The sequence below is a fragment of the Sitodiplosis mosellana genome, unplaced genomic scaffold (genome assembly GCF_009176505.1).
Source record: "Sitodiplosis mosellana isolate CC-2019 unplaced genomic scaffold, AAFC_SMos_1.0 Smas_scaffold_6191, whole genome shotgun sequence".
NCBI lineage: Eukaryota > Metazoa > Arthropoda > Insecta > Diptera > Cecidomyiidae > Sitodiplosis > Sitodiplosis mosellana.
This window is the reverse complement of record NW_022601432.1, coordinates 4,844,587-4,861,791: the sequence shown is the minus strand read 5'-3', so window position 1 is coordinate 4,861,791 and position 17,205 is coordinate 4,844,587. Positions and strand designations below refer to the sequence as shown.

The window sequence follows — 17,205 nt, the reverse complement described above, 5'->3', positions numbered from 1 at the left end:
CTGATTTTAAGGGGGTCAAAAAATCGAGGCGATCCCAATACTTTTCGTATACGACATGGTCGTGTGGAAAAGTAAAAAGAGACTCAATTGTATTTATTTGATGGAAAATGGGGAAAGAACCAAATCAAAACAAAAATCGGTGCCAAATCAAATGAAATCAAAACGAATTCACTCGATTCGCCACTGCATCACCAAAAGTATACAACATGTTGAATCATCAAATGTGTCACTTCCTTTTCTTGTGTAATCCGAAATTCGGCGGAATACTTGTTAAGTCTCAACAACCATATAAGTCGAATCGAGTGTTTCGCAGACTGCCATTGAATTTGTTTATCAAAACATCGATTTTATTTTTTCCACTCGATCAAGGCTGTTCGTTTTTTTTTACGCGTTTGTAAAATATTTTTAGATAAACACAACGTGAATTTACCATATGGCATTCCATTGAAATTAGGTTAAAGATGAATGAAATCTTCGATTATTTATATCCAAAGTTTTCTCTTCTTTTCAATTATAAGCAATGATTTTTCGAATGATTTTTTTTTTACATTTAATCGCATATTAAGCTTACTAATACCAAGCAAATTCAATTCATTGAAAGAAAGACGAAAAAAAAAAAAGATAATCGTTACCGTTTCGATGGAATACGGAAATATAATACAAATAATGCATATCACATATTGCATATTTAAAATAATGTCAGAAAATGAAATAACACAGACTTGAGCACTCGCCGCAATTGTTTTTTTTATTAACATGATAATTGTTTCAATTATATTTATTAAAATCAATGACAAAAAGTGCTGCAATGAAAGTGAGCTCACCATTCAGATGCATACAATATACGAATTATTTCAGCCGTAAAAAGGCAGTGTGTATGACGTGCATTCATTAAGATTACATATTTATATCGGTACATTCAATGACACGGCAATTTTTCGGGTAATTCCCAACGAATTGTAATTTTTGGTTTTCAAATATTACAACGGCTTCGGTAATGAACGGCAAAATGTATGGAATGAATTATTAAAACTACTGTTGAACGGTTGACATTTTAATCATTCGATATGGAGGGAGAGAGATGGAGGGAGAGACAGAGATAGAGAGAGACAGAGAGAGATAGACAGAGAAGGTGAAACGAAAAAGACGATAATCTTTGGAATTTTTTTTACCTACGAATTGAACTTGACGAGATATTTTGTATTAATAATAATAATAAGAAAAATTCGTAAAATGTAAATTTTTTTGTTTTTGTTTTCTTGATAACACAAAACGAAGCGAAACTATAACCAGCCAAGTGGAAATAAAATGAACGGGGGAAAAACCAGTAAGTCCCTGGAAACAGGTGTGAAATATGCAACACTAAATTATTACAAAATCGTTCTACCAAAACGCATTTACATCAACACTATGTTTTTCTTACATTGTTTTTAAAACGATACATTTTTGAGTAGATATTTTTATACAATATAAACGTCATCTGGCCACCTGCTGTCTGCTAAAGATATCGTCCGATGAATTTGATTAAACTAGAAAAAAAAACATATTTGGATTAGATGGTATGTGAAGCATATTTTCCATTAGCATCGAAATCTAATTTTAATTCATTAAAATTAAAAGTCAAAGAGCCTTGAAGCAAAACAAAATCAGACAGACAGACAAAAAAGAAGAAGAAGATGAAGAAGTGATTCTCTCTCATAAAAGACGGTTATCAGTGCTCTCTTTTTCTTCGTTCATCTCTGTTCCGTAAATCAACACCAGCCAATTCGCAACGATACAAAAATAATCTACACACAATGAGCTAATCAACCGATTGTAGAGACGAGCAATTGGGCTGGGTGTTGTTTGGTTGTTTTTTTTTTCATCTCATTTTGGCAACCTTTGAATACATATATTCATTGTGCTTAGTTATCTGCATTTTCATTTCTCCATAACAACTGTTATTATGATGAAAGATTTCGCAGAATTTCGTCGTATTTCCGATTGAATAAATATTGCCCGGATTGCTTGCATCGGTTGTTCGATTGATTGCTCGGTTGCCGGTGAGTCGACACAAAGTCATTGAAATTGATTTTATTAATACTCAAGTTCAAAAGGAAGAGTTTTGTATTGTGTTTTTCTTTTCATAGCATGTTTTAAATGAGCCAAAGCCTAATCTTCCTGAGAGATTCTTCAATGTTATTGCTAAACGATAGTGTTGTGCAATTCATTTGCAAATGGTATACTTAAAAGAAGTCAATACGCTTTGAATTTGTATATATAAAAATAAACACTTTTTTTCTTCATAAATTCTATTCAATTGAATTTATTTCGGTTACAATTGGTTTTTAGATGGCTTTTGATGCATGCACTTAAAACTCTTTTTGAATGAAGTGAGCAATTTTGATAAATATTTATGCGGATTCATCATTGCATTGCAGAAATGTAAAATGAGAAGCAGACGTTGGCGAAAAAAGCAGCAACCGTAAAACGAAAAATATAATAACTGAAATGGCATGAAAAAAAGAGTCAAAGGAATGCATTTTGAGATGATAGTTTGCACCATAAACGGTGAGCAGCTTTGACTCAGACTCATTTGATGGTGAACACCTTTTATTTTTATGGCTGTAAACTATCACTTAAAATAGATAGTCTATTTTTTTCGTCGTCGTCGTCGTTGTCGTTGTTGTTCATTAAACTCTATGTGGAAATTCCGTTTCCGTAGTGCACGAAAGCAAAAAAAAAAACGCACTGACGAATATCAAAAATGATAATATTTGCATTGCGTCTCCGCTTGAATCATTCCATATTTTTTACGTTCGTATTTCAATTTATAATGTGTGTGCGTGTGCAATTTAATAGGGAGATGGAATTAAATCGTGTCAATGCAAATGCAAATGCAAAATGAAATGAAAATAAGAAAAGAGCTCTCGTTTCTTTTCTTTCTCTCTCTCTCCCTCTCGCCGTTCCCTTTTCTTTTCCGACTGTATCGTCGACTTGATTGTGCAACTTGGATTATGGCTTTGTATTGGTGATAATTTGCATTCATTCATTGCCAACTGCAGTTTGTGTTGATTGACGTTACTAATTCATGTCGATTTCGTTTGTAATGAATGAAAAACGCTCGACCAAATGCGCGTCAAAAAAAAACGGCGATCTACAGGAAGAACTCGGTGTGAAAAAAAGCAACGAATCGTCGGAATATTTTCGCTAGAGTGTTTATTAGTCAAAATGTTTGGAATGTCTGCGCTTGTTCCGCGCCTTTCACATCACGAGACGCACACACGTATTGGTAAACCTCGTCGTCTGTAGTAAGCTGATAACGAAACGTATCAAGCCAAAATGTTGAAGTGAGAATGAAGCGAAACTGAATTATCAAAAAAAAAGAAGAAGAAGAAGAAGAAGAGAACACACAGTCACATACATACAAATGGAACGCATTAAAATTAAAATGATGGCCAAAGACGAAGTAAGTCGAAACGAACTAAACCAGACACACAACCAGGACCAGTTGACGATGCGAAGTGAAGATGATTCCGATACTGTCGCTCACCGTATAATTTATACAATAATGTAATCCTCTTAGCTTGTCTGGTGGTGATCCTTCGTCCCGCCGTCTATTACACAAAAAGCGCATTCACACGGAGGCCACAGCACACACACATATTCACAATCATCGTCACACCGTCACCGTTTTCGTTATCGTCGTCTTCTCCGTTGTCTTTTGTACAAAACACACGCACATACACAGGACCAACGTGATCCGAACGAGAGATATTCATTTATAAACAATTTATTGCAGCAAAAGCTGCAGAGGACAAAGCGAACGGGCAACCAAAGACACAAGGATAAAAGCCAAGACCTTATCGGAAAGCATTCGGTGAGTGTTGGCGCACATAGAAAAGAGAATTATTAGACCCTGCGAATTCCATTGGTGAAACGTCAAACTACCAATAGATTGTTTCAAATGTATTGGTAAATTCAGTACAAACGGCACAACGCAAGTCGCAAGTCGCAAGTCACTTACGTAGTATTAGTAAACGAAATTCGGCATTTGTACTGAAATTACCAATACATTTGAAACAGTCTATTGGTAGTTTGATGTTTCACCAATAGAATTTGCAGGGTCTACTGATTCTCTTTTCTATGTGCGGTGACAGCGGCGGGCAATGAGCACCGAGGTGAAAATCGAGAATGCATCTTTTGCCGTCAGTTCGTTATTTTTTCTCTCTCTTCGTTAAATTCATTTTGGTATCCATTAAACGTATCCCGCCATATGGTCGGGAGCTAATTTTGCTCATACACAAAAATTTGCTGGCCGTTTTTATATGTCTATCATCAGTACACCGCTCTCTCTCTCTCTCTCTCTCTCTCTTCCTCTTTCTCTGCCTCTCTCTCCCTCATCGATATTTGAGCACATATTCTAATTGCATCGTATGTTTTTACCAAGTCGCATCGTTATCGGAAATCGATTAAGTTTTAGCGCAAAACATTCAATTGCCAACTATTTGTTGTTGTTGTTGTTGTTTTTTTTTTCTTTCATTTCATTTTCTTCAAGCACGTCTCAACACCGAAATACCATTTGCAATGGCAGCTATTAGTCGATTTCAAGGCGTTTTTAATGAAAACCCAACGATCAACGTTGAAACGACCATTTTGAAACTATAAAAGTTTCTGGCTGCATTTGAACATACGCAGGGACACAGACACAAACACAGACACATAGAGGATGTTATTTAATGATGAAACTTCAATGATGCCATTGCCATATCAAATGCAATCGCTTCGAATTTCATACAGAGTATAGCCTCTTTCTTATGTGCATTAAATGGACGGACATTGGCGGTCATGCATATGTGCTCGCATACGGCATATACCTTTGAAAATAATGACTTTACATTCCGCACGAAAATTGAATCTAATCAATGCATTGACTTGTTCACGAGAATGAACCAATGAAAAGCATCTGAAGGCAACACACGATCAAGAGCCGACAATATAATAACACAAAAAGAGGAAGCTCAATTGCAAAATGTACGTAGCGCAGTCGACGGATATATGTCTGTCGGCTCTTTAAAAGTAAATCGGCGGTCATTCAAACAAGTGGATGAACGAGCGAGCGAGTAGGAGAGAGAGAGAGAGAGAGAGAGAGAGAGAGAGAGAGAGAGAGAGAGAAAAGCACGAAAACAAAAATCAGAAAAATCAAGAGTAAGTATGTGATTCCAGTGCATGAGCGCCATGTGCATTGGTTTTGATTCTCAGCTTAGTGTCGACTATTGCTTTTTAATTATGAAAAGTGTTTACTTTGCCTTTGTTCCAGCATCATCATCAATTGCTGCAGCGAAAACACTGAACGGATAGACAGTGGGCGCTCGCGTTTAAAACGCTCGCCATAGATGTTTCTTTATTAATCCTAATGCTCTCTCTCTCTCTCTCCCTCTGTCTGTTCGTATCAAGCAGTTTTCGCAGCAACATCAACTCAACTATCAAATCAAGTGTTGTATGTCTGCACTCCGGGCAAAATGACAGCAAGTGCTATTCACCAAGTTGCCGTGTCTGTGTTTGTTTTTTTTTCAATTGGCTCACAGACTTTGTAGGCAATATTATGTTGTTGTTGCTGTTGTTGTGTGAATGTTTTTAATTGAACGAATTTACTTATGCACTAGATCGAGTTGTGAGACGTGACAGGTCATGCGTGACATTGTCATGGGTACGATTTATTGTGAAAAATCTTTTTGGCGCAGAGACGAGTTTGAGGGGCGATCGAGATGGCTGAATGTTACATTGAATCCAGAACGAAACACATGCATAAATTACTGAAGCGATACAACGGTCAAAGCCCATGCAATTGATTCGGCTGCAACAGTATGCAACAGGTTTAATGACATGCACGCAAGTTGCGTTTCGCAACGAAACCAAGTGGAAATGTAAAAGACACACTCACACACAACAATTGAAGTGAAAAAAAAACACGAACCACACATTCACTTGGCGAATAAACCAAATCCATACACATAAGCAGCAAATCAGCATTAATACAAATAAAGAAAACAATTGCAAAATTGCGTCTGTTCGGTGTCGTCTATCGGGTTGGGTTGCTGTGCTGTTGACAAATGCGTGCACGATACCACGACTTCATTTTCGAATCAATTGTAATGGTCATGGTGTGCAACGACGTAGCCCCCCTGCAATTGACATAAAAACAAACACGCTGGCTATATAGTAAAATAACTGGCTGACTGACTGGCTGACTGGCTGACTGGCTGACTGGCTGACTGGCTGACTGGCTTGCTGGCTGGCTCAGTCGCGAATCCTTTTTAATACTTTTCAACTCAATTGTCAGCCAGTCAACAGGCACACACTCACTCACTCACTCATATACTCTCACAACAAAACATCAACAAAATTAATTAAGTTTGAATTCGGCAATTAGATTTCATTGAACATTAACCAATAAACGCTACGAAGCAGTCAGCAAACAAATGATGGGGTATTTTGACAAAACCTTCCTCGACAGCGACAGAAAAAGAAAGAACACATAGGGAGAGACAGACAGAAAAAAATATATGTATACCCAGAGAAAGAAGAAGAAAAAGAATGAAAATGAAAATGAATGCACGAAACAAATCAAATAACGAGTATATCCAAAAAGCACTAGCCAAGCACTAACATTTTATGATGATAATTATACGTATATTGACATGTCTTCGTAAATTATATATGCGAAGGACAATGCGATTGCAAGCAGACAAGGCATCTCGAGCAACAAGAGATGTCTGCAGTTTTTGAGCTTATACGCCTTCCATCCATCCATCCATCCATCCATCTCACACAGTAAGTAATCATTTCATTAGTACAAATGCTATCGATTTCAAATCAATTTGTTGCTGTTACACATCGTGACTGAGCGCTGTTGCAGTTGTGCGGCTCACGACTCGCACAAATGAATGAAATTAAAAATTTCAATCTAAAATAAGTGTCAGCACCATCAACGTCATCGTCGTTGACGTCGTTGTCGCTTATCAAGCCATTATTAAATGCGAATCAATCAAAAATGAAACTGAACTTAAGCCCATGTCCATTTTTAAACGAATCAACATTTTCGCTAATCGATTTGAAATGCACGATTCACTCGGGTGCTCGCGCACAACGAAGAAAAAAAAACCACATGCGCCCACATTTTGTATCCGGTCTTTAAGTTGTTGGCACTGGCATTCCTTCAGCAGTGATTTAACCACGTTCAATGAACACAATGCAATTACCGTTTTAACAAAATATCACATTTCATACCAGCTATTTGTATGAAGAAAAAAAGCGTAACGATTAATTCGTCTCATTTTCGACGCAGATCAAATTTCATGCCAAAAGAGTTGCAAATTGTTAATGATTGAATAGCAAAACGAGTCTCTCTCTCTCTCTCTTTCGCTGTGTGTGTGTGTGTGTCGGAGTCTCAGTGTGGTAGACGGGCGGTGAAGCGTGCAATGATGCTGAAAATGATCAAAAAGGTACTACAAACAGCAGACAAACAATTACGGAGGTCAGCATCGCCAAAATGAATAAAAAAAATATATGTATTAATGTGCAATCTCAGACAAAAGAAGAGTATCACAAAACGAATGAGACACATTCAAAAACCAACCGAACTGAACAAATGAACGAACGAACGAACGCAAAATATCATTGAGTTCAACGCGACGATTCGGCCGAGAGATGAATGCACATTGCTGTTGTGCCATAATAATCAGCATTTAGCCTTTTGGAAAATAAATCAAAGTGAACACTTCATTTTTTGTTGTCTCTCCATCTCCTCTGTCTCTTTCACTGTGTTTTGATTGTTGATACTGCTGCTGTTGCTGCTGTGGTCGGGCGATTACTTTATCAAAATGCGCATGAAGCATACAATGCATTGTATTATCATTCGTTGCCACTAAATCTGGACTGCAATCGAATTGATCGTAAAAATAATAGTTTCGATTCAATTCGATTGAAAATCCAAGTGATTTCAATTTTGGATTTCGAACGAATGCAATTCGTCAATGGCAGCGACAGTAGCGATTTCGGCGGCAACAATTGAACAGATTACAAAACTCTTATAGCTAAGTGACCCACTGCGATCAAGGCAAAATCTTGAGAGTTAATTTCATGTAATTTATTCTCTATTTTTGTTCATCCATTGGTTTGTGGTGACGGTGACGGTGGTTGGGCGCGCAAATGATTGCTAGCGCTCATAATTCGTGTGCAATGGTCTTGGTGCATTTTATTTTTTATTTATTGTTTTGTCGTATAATTTATTTGGTTATTGCCATCAATACGTGTGCATACGATGGATACCATTGTCGCCGGTCAAATGCGACTGAATTAAATCAAACGATAAAAGAGAGCATGCAAGAGTAACAGAGAGAGAGAGAGAGAGAGAGAGAGAGAGAGAGAGAGAGAGAGAGAAGAAGAAGAACAATGAACACAAACGAAACGATTCGTAACAAACCAAAACAACCGAGCGACAAAACGGCCAAAAGAGTTTAAACGCGACGTATACATACGCTTGCAATCGCGCTCTCACTCTCTCTCCCGCCTCAAAATTCGACGACGACCGACGATGAAAAAAAGATGAATAAAAATGCACAAAAATATATATGTATACATTAGGGCGGGTCGATTTTTTTTTCGACAATTTCCCTATGATTTCCGTATTCTATGGGTTATTTCAAGAAAATTTGCCCAAGGAACCATACCTCTATCGTTAAAATCGAGTCCCCTACTTTTTGTAGGTAGATTTTTTTCCAAAATTGACGTTCGTAAGAAATGTTACCTACACGTTCACATCCATAACTCAAAAACTATCGATCGGATCTAATCGCCAGTAGGCGCGTTGGAAAGGTGAGCTCATTCTGATCAATTTACAAAACAAAACCTCCAACATTGGTCCTACGGTTCAAAAGTTACGGGCATTTTTGTCCAAATTTTGAACCATTTTTCCATTTTTTTCATGATTTTGTCCAAAAATATTACTTTCATGGCCATTTTTTAGGCTCAATCCATTATTTTATTCAATTTACAATTCAAAACGAAGAGTTTAAGCCCAAATTTATCGAATTCGGTTGATTAGTTCAGGCGATATTGCTAAAACAAAATAACACATAAAACCAACTTTTTGATTTTTTTTCCCCTTTTTATTTTTTTTTCTACAAAAATTCAAATTAAGAGATAATAAAGTATCTATCAACCTATAATCAAAAAAAAAATATTCAATTTGAGCGAAATATAACGTATTTTTTCAAAACAATACTCTTTATCAACATAAGTGTATAATATACACTGTATATCGACATGTGTTACAGATTACAAGCAACGCCACCATGCTTGACATGTGTGAGATCATACTTTATTGTTTACAACTCAATATAGGGACTGAATATCGGCGTAAAATGTGTTATTCCTATTGCGACGATTCAAATGGCTATTTTTCATATACGCACCAATACATTGTCACACACTGGCATCGTCTCTGTTGTGTTGAATGTATTGAGCACGTTGTTGAGCGCGCAATTCACAATACATTCAACACAACAGAGACGATGCCAGTGTGTGACAATGTATTGGTGCGTATATGAAAAAAAGCATATAATATTGCAGTGTATGCTAGTTTTGTTTGAGCGTCATTTCAGTGAAGTGTTACTTGAAATAACTAACAAATAATCAAACTATTTTGAAATTTAGAAAAGATTTAAAGGTAAGTGTAAAAACATTGCTTACTATTATAGTTAATAGTTATATTATTATTCTATGAAAAACAAATTTAATTCTTTTAGTGACGATTTAAAAAATGGATTCAGAGCCTGATTCATCGCAAGATCCAACAGATACCCAACGCAGTAGTTTGCAACATTTGGTCTCTCATGATGTTTTTTCTTTTGGCGTGGCTTGTGAATTACCTGATATTAATCTGTCAACAAAACGAGATATATTGAAGTATTATTTTTTCTTGGCCGAACGTTCAAAAGCCCTAAGCAAAATGTTTTCGTATAAAACACTTACTCCCCAAGTAGCAGACAGATTGTTCGAAATTTGGAGTCAACTTAATATTGAACTTATACTCAAAGGTAGCATCATTAGAAAATTGAATGCTTTCATTGACGCATATTATAATGCAGTTAAACAACGAGTAAAACGCGCAACAGAATTCCAAAAGTTCGTAGAATCAACAAACGAATTATTCAACATTGGAAAATGTAAATGCAACTTGAAAGAAAACGACTGCTCATGTGGATCTATCCCAGAAAACTTAAAAGATTTCATGCGCGATCAATATAATGACAGAATACAAACGATACCGGAACACGATAGTGGAAGTGAAGAGACGATACCAACGACTATACCAACAATCCCAGTGAGCAACGATCCTACATACACACCAGATGATGACGAAATGGAAGTTGATGTGAGAGGAGTTTCAGAATTAGTTCTATCACCACAAACATACACTCACAGATACAATACTAAAAACTATGCAATGATGTGTGACAGATTTGGTGTGCCTGATAGAATGGGATCAGCATTGGCAACAGCTCTGATGGAAGACCTGGGCGTAAAAGATGCTCATGACAATCTTGTCATCATGGATAAAAGTAAACTTCGTAGAGAAAGAGAAAAATGGAGACAAGATGCACTTCGTAAGCGGTATGATGGCTCGAATTTGATATCATTTTCATTCGACGGCAGAAAAAATGATGCTCTAACTTTAGAAAAAATTGATGAGAAGTTGCATCCAAGGATGGTTAAAGAACCTCATCTAGTTGTTTTGAGGGAACCAAATTCTCAATTGATAGGCTACACAAAAGTAGAAAGTGAAACTGCGGAAAGCAAAGTCAACAAATTGATCGAATTCTTCCAAGAAAAACAACTGTCTCTCGATTCATTAATTGCCATATGCTCTGATGGTGAACCAACAAATACTGGCGTACACGGTGGAGTTTTGCGACTATTCGAAAAACTGTTAAAGAGACCACTGCACTGGTTTGTGTGTCTTCTGCACTTTAACGAGCTTCCGTTCAGACATTTGTTTGACACTTTAGACAAATCAACCACCACTGGACCACGATCAACTACCGGAAAGTTGAGCTCAAAAATTGCTGATTGTGAAAAGCTTCCGGTATGTAATTTTTATAGCTTATTCTTTACCATTTTCCATTCTATTTATTAGCTTTTATGTTTTATTTTCAGGCGGTAATCGATTTTGAGCAAATCGCTTTGGAAAATATGCCTCCTGGTGAAATAAATGTAGATGAATTATCTACCGATGCGAAATACTTATACCAAATGGCCCGTGCGATTTCTAATGGTGAGATTCCGGCGGATTTGGCCAACAACAAACCAGGAGGAATTGCACATTCTCGTTGGCTCACCAAGGCCAATAGATTATTACGGTTGTATGTGACAACTAATAATCCAACTCAAAATTTAAAAATTCTGGCTAACTATATAATAAAAGTATACACGCCAATGTATTTCAATGTTAAGTATTATAGCTCTGCCGTATACGGTAGTACATTACTTTTTAAATTTATTACTTGGACCCGATTTTTACCATCGAATTTACGTCAAGTTGTAAATACAGTAATTCAAGATAATGCATATTTTGCACACTCAGAAAATATCTTGCTATCTATGTTGTTCGATGATAGAATGGAAAAACGAAACATTGCTATCAAGAAGATTTTACATTACCGAAGAGATATTGTCGACCCAACGGAACTTAGAGTTTATAAAAAACCTCTTATAAACTTTAATTGTACGGAATATACAAATATGATTGATTTAAATGACGATACCATTTTATTCGAACCACCGTTTACGCAAAGTCATTCGTATGAACATTTGGAGGGATATTTAAATTACGAAGAGCCACCATTCGATGATCCACAAATTCCTTTACACATCCAAGGAACGGAAAGACATATCCAATTGCTGGCTGCCACTGCTAAACGAGTTGCAGGAAAGAATGTAGAAGGCGCTATGGCGACGACATTAGAGAGCCGTGAGAAAACACCCAGACTTGAAAGCAAACAAGACTTTCAGAAAAAATAATGTTTTTTTTCACATTTTTTCTTTTACTACACTCAAATTGAATATTTTTTTTTTGATTATAGGTTGATAGATACTTTATTATCTCTTAATTTGAATTTTTGTAGAAAAAAAAATAAAAAGGGGAAAAAAAATCAAAAAGTTGGTTTTATGTGTTATTTTGTTTTAGCAATATCGCCTGAACTAATCAACCGAATTCGATAAATTTGGGCTTAAACTCTTCGTTTTGAATTGTAAATTGAATAAAATAATGGATTGAGCCTAAAAAATGGCCATGAAAGTAATATTTTTGGACAAAATCATGAAAAAAATGGAAAAATGGTTCAAAATTTGGACAAAAATGCCCGTAACTTTTGAACCGTAGGACCAATGTTGGAGGTTTTGTTTTGTAAATTGATCAGAATGAGCTCACCTTTCCAACGCGCCTACTGGCGATTAGATCCGATCGATAGTTTTTGAGTTATGGATGTGAACGTGTAGGTAACATTTCTTACGAACGTCAATTTTGGAAAAAAATCTACCTACAAAAAGTAGGGGACTCGATTTTAACGATAGAGGTATGGTTCCTTGGGCAAATTTTCTTGAAATAACCCATAGAATACGGAAATCATAGGGAAATTGTCGAATTTTTTCACTCCCTACAAATCGACCCGCCCTAGTATACATATATTGAAACGTATCATTATATATATATTCGACCTTGATGGATAATTTCGTCTGTTTACGTTCCTTCTTCTTCTTCTTCTTCTTCGTTTTTTTTGCTCTCGTTATTTCGACGCGTATTTGCGCGCGTATGTGTGTGTGTGTGTGCACGAGGCTTGCTCCTTCTACTATATTGTAACATTTGATACGATGCAGCGATTATAACGATGGTCTGGTATGTATACATGTACCTATTGTATATTCAGCCTGTCTGTCTGGCTGGTGTAAAATTATAAGTAGCGAAAAATATCCACATATACACGAAGGTAAAACTATTCGAAAAAAAGCAACAACAACAGCGACGACGACGACGATACACAACCAAACCAACCGTCGAAAAACTCTGAAAAAAAAAAAAAACAACAACAACAAATCGAACGCAGAACGTAAGCGGAATGAAGGAAACACACCATAGTGCAGCACACGCAGAATAACACAAAAACGCGACACTTCTCTATCTCTTTCCTCTCGCCGTCTGGTAATGGCTTTGCTATACCTAGACGGCCCGTGTGTGTGTCTCTCTCTCTGTGTGTGTGTGTGTTTATGTGCTTCAGCCGCATTTAGAAGGTTCTCTTTTCCATTTTCCTTGTGCATTTTGCATTCTGTTTGGTTAGAAACGTGCCGTGCCGCCAACGTTTTGTTCATTTATTGAACAAAACGCCGTCGTCGTTGCCGTTGTTGTTGCTATCGTCGTCGTCATCGTTGTCTGATTCACTCGGTCTCATACCTCAGATGTTCGCCATGCACTCTATAATTCTAATATAGCACAAAAGGCTTATCCATTCGATGCAAACACAAACATTAGTGGTGCTGTCTACCATCTCCCCCCCCCCCCCCCCCAATTCGTTATTGTTTTGAGTCAAGCGATTTGGTTGGTGTCCTTTTTTTATTTTCTTTGAATCGATCACTTCGAGACTGAAGACGATCCATTTTTTTTTCTCTTCACTTGCTTTTATCACCTAACATTGGAAATGCAGTCGAATGAATATTTTTGACTTTATCAATTATTTGAATTTCGCACTTGAGACGGAGTCTATACGTTTCGCTCTCTAGACGCTGCGAATGCGAGACACTCTACAATTATCCAGAGTATGCAGACAGTTTTTCGTCGGTGTGCTGGCTTAATTTCACCGTCGTCGTCGTTGTCGTTGTCGTGGCTGTCTATGTGATTTTTTTTTCAATTCTGTTTTTTTAAATTTTATTATTATCCATGTTCATTGCATTACATCGCTATTTTACGTTATTTTGCCACCGGTTTTTGCAGTAGCTTTGTGATTCGCAGCTCACATTGGAGGCTGCTGCGTTTCATCTCCTTCGTTCAAAGTAAAAGCTACGAAATACAACAACAAGAATGGAATCCATATGCAGGGGTGTTTTACGTTTACGGTGAGCACATTGTTAAATTAATGCGTTCGTATTGGATAGTTTTTTTTTGCGCCCTTCAAGTACAAGTCTTTCTCCATCGGGCTGCATCTCTTCGTGTGCTGCGCTTTTTTTCCTCTCCATCTATTCATTTTCCCTCTCGTTCGCTCGCGCTCAATCGTTCGTTCGCTCTTGATCGGGCAAGTTTTTTTTCAGTGTAATTTTTTTCCCTCTCCCGTTGATCGTCGACGCCGTCATTTATATAATTTTGATTTTGGAGAGAGACCAGTGGGGGCAGACATTGTCTGGTTGTCAACCATATTTTTCGGTTTTGTGTTGCAATCGCGCTATGTCTACGTTGTCGAAATTGTCGTGCATTGCAACTTCAACCGTACGTATGCAGACAGACATACACTCACCGACGACGACGATGACGACGATGACGATGACGATGACGACGACGGCGAGTAACACAGCACACGAGTAGTAACAGCAGCAGCAGCAGCGCGTGAAAGTTGAACGGGATCGAGAGACCTAACTGAATTGAAAAACGATAGCAACAGTAGCAACAGAAAAACGCGTTTATAATATTTAGTATAACAACCACATGCACATTTTTATATGCGTCTAGATGGATGGATGGCTCCAAAAACTAAATATAAAATTCTATTACACATCCATACCGATTGAGTGCATACTGAGAGTGTTCTATTGTATATCGATAGACTTTGACTCTCTCTATCTCACTCTCTCACTCTTTCTGTCTCAATAATTTTCGGTACGTACACGAATTCCCGTATCGTCGGATCTACTCTCAACAAAACTGAAAACCGACTTAAAAAAAAGCACACACAAAACAGAGTGGAAAAAATAGAGAGCAGATTTCAAAGTGAAGCAAAGACGAAAAACAAAAATATACATCGAGAATAAGAGAATGAGTGAGCCGAGTTGAATTCACTCGACGAGTGTGTGTGTATATGTGTGGTGAAATAAATGAGTGCGAGACTGTTTGGGCTTTGCTGAATGTATCAGTTCAATCATCCCTTGTGTTTTTACGTCACTATAAATTGCATTTAAGTCTCACTCATTCTCTTATAAATGCTGGCAGTCTGTTGTTGTTGCTGCTGCTGCTACTTTTTTCCTCGTACCAATTCGACTGTTCTACGTGTGCGTGTGTGTGTGTGTATATATGCTTATCGTCTGGCTGCATTATATTTATGATGAGAATCCGTCTGCGGTACTCACACTTTACTGATATACTTACAGTTATAGATTCGCTCGCTTTTCAACCAAGACTGCAACGATGGAGGCGCCTATGACTACGACACTCTACTTTTTTTGTCATGCTTACTTCGGTGTATGTGTTTATTTGTTCATTATTCAAAAACAATTTTTAAGTATGATTATTACATGCATACACACCGTGGAAAAAAAAACATGGAGAGAAACAAGACGAAAAACAAAGTGTCCACCACCCGTTTGCCCTTTTTACAGTTGTGAAAGAAACTTAAAGAGCAACGACTATGAAGATACAGAAAAAGAAAACAATCAATGAAAAATATAATAAAGGCAAAGGCAAGGAATAAAATCAAAAATTCAAAATACATAGCACAATAACGTCTACATTGTTCCAAGCAATGGAAGGAGTAGCGACAAGCAAAATACTTTATTGACGAGAAAAAGCGAGAGCGAGCCGAGCAAGATAGCAAAAAAAAAAAGTTGTCCGATGGAAGAAAAAAAATACTCATTTTTTGTTTGTTATAATATATAAACAGAATGTCGGGACTCTTGAAAAACAAGCTGCATTTTCATCGAATCCAGACAGATCGTTTGACTGCTTTCATCCCATACTTTCAATGTTGTTATTATTATTGTTATTGTCGTCGTCGTCGCAGCTTCTCTCCGAATTTAATTTTTCGCCCTTTTTGTTCTGGCCCGAGCCGGTATATAGACACCCATAGAAAACCAGAATGTCTCACTTTATTTATATGCACCATGTTTATTTTGCACGGTGTTCTTTTTGTTATTGTTGTTATTGTTCGGCCCGGCTTGCTGTTTAAATATTACCGGAACAATCAAAGTCAAATAATAATTGGGCAAATGCGGTTTACGGATCATGCAGGCACACGATCTTAATGACGTCACTACGCGCGAAAAGCTGCCACTTTTTTTGTTTGGTATACAGTCCGTTTTTTTTGTCGTCGGTTGTACTGTTGTTGCCATTTGAATAACAAATATGGAATAATGGTATTCGATAGACCGAAAACGTTTGCCAAAAATTATGTGTGACCTTCAGCATGTTCTCGATTGAATGATGAAAAAAAAACAGAGGACGAAAAGTGATTGCTGGTGAAAAGGTTCTCACTCTTCTTTGAAACTATTTCAATGAAACAATGCATTTTCGTAGGTAGAATCCATAGTTTTTCACAAGATGGTCGATTTTTTAAAGAGTGTTATCAAGTGTTATTAGGATCTTCTTTCAGAAAGTGTTGTTTCTAAATAAAATGGATGTTTTCAGATGTAAACAATCAAGTTGCAGACATTTCACATTTCAACTTTCGTATATCCATAATTTAGAAGGTATTAATCAAGCAATTGATTAAATCTGGTTTTTGTTAAAGAGTCGCAGACGGACGTTTTTTGTTGCACCGAAAATTTAATACATTTCTCGTCTCGATGTGGATGATGACGACGACGACGATGGTTGGTCGCAAAATCAATAGTGCAAAACGTGTTTAGCAAAATCATAGATTGTTACAAATGAAAAGGAGGCGCGCATATAAAAACACCTCGCAACACAATCCCGGACTGGAAAATCTCGATATCGATAAAAATGATGGAACGATAACAGCAACAGCAACACAAAAATGTATAACAATAACGAGAATCGGATCAAGAATGGAAGCGAACAACAGCAACCAACAGAAGAAAAAACAGTACACTAAAAATGGGATACGCACGCACCCAAGGAACGGTAACAATATAAAACGACAGCAGCACAATCGACGAAAGCATAACCTCGAGAACAATAATAAAAATCAGGTTGTAGAATCCACAGCAACCAACACATAAAATTATGCT

General features: G+C 37.1%; 1 protein-coding gene and 1 long non-coding RNA gene across 3 annotated transcripts; one reads left to right on the top strand and one right to left on the bottom strand.

The window, feature by feature from the left end:
• Window positions 1-974: 974 nt before the first annotated feature.
• On the bottom strand, window positions 975-15,776 carry LOC129576801 (uncharacterized). Its single transcript, XR_008688925.1, has 3 exons — window positions 15,730-15,776; window positions 15,389-15,645; window positions 975-1,529 (listed from the first exon to the last, which is right to left on the bottom strand). It is a non-coding gene; the product is annotated as an uncharacterized LOC129576801 (long non-coding RNA).
• LOC129576800 (uncharacterized) lies at window positions 9,547-12,718 on the top strand. 2 transcript variants are annotated; one of them, XM_055462516.1, is made up of 3 exons: window positions 9,547-9,709; window positions 9,789-11,128; window positions 11,200-12,718. In XM_055462516.1, the coding sequence occupies exons 2-3, from the start codon at window positions 9,803-9,805 to the stop codon at window positions 12,061-12,063; spliced, it is 2,190 nt and encodes a 729-aa protein (XP_055318491.1). In that variant the 5' UTR covers window positions 9,547-9,709; window positions 9,789-9,802; the 3' UTR covers window positions 12,064-12,718. The 2 variants fall into 2 exon arrangements, with proteins under 2 accessions (XP_055318491.1, XP_055318489.1); XM_055462514.1 differs by having other exon boundaries at window positions 9,547-11,128.
• Window positions 15,777-17,205: the final 1,429 nt, after the last annotated feature.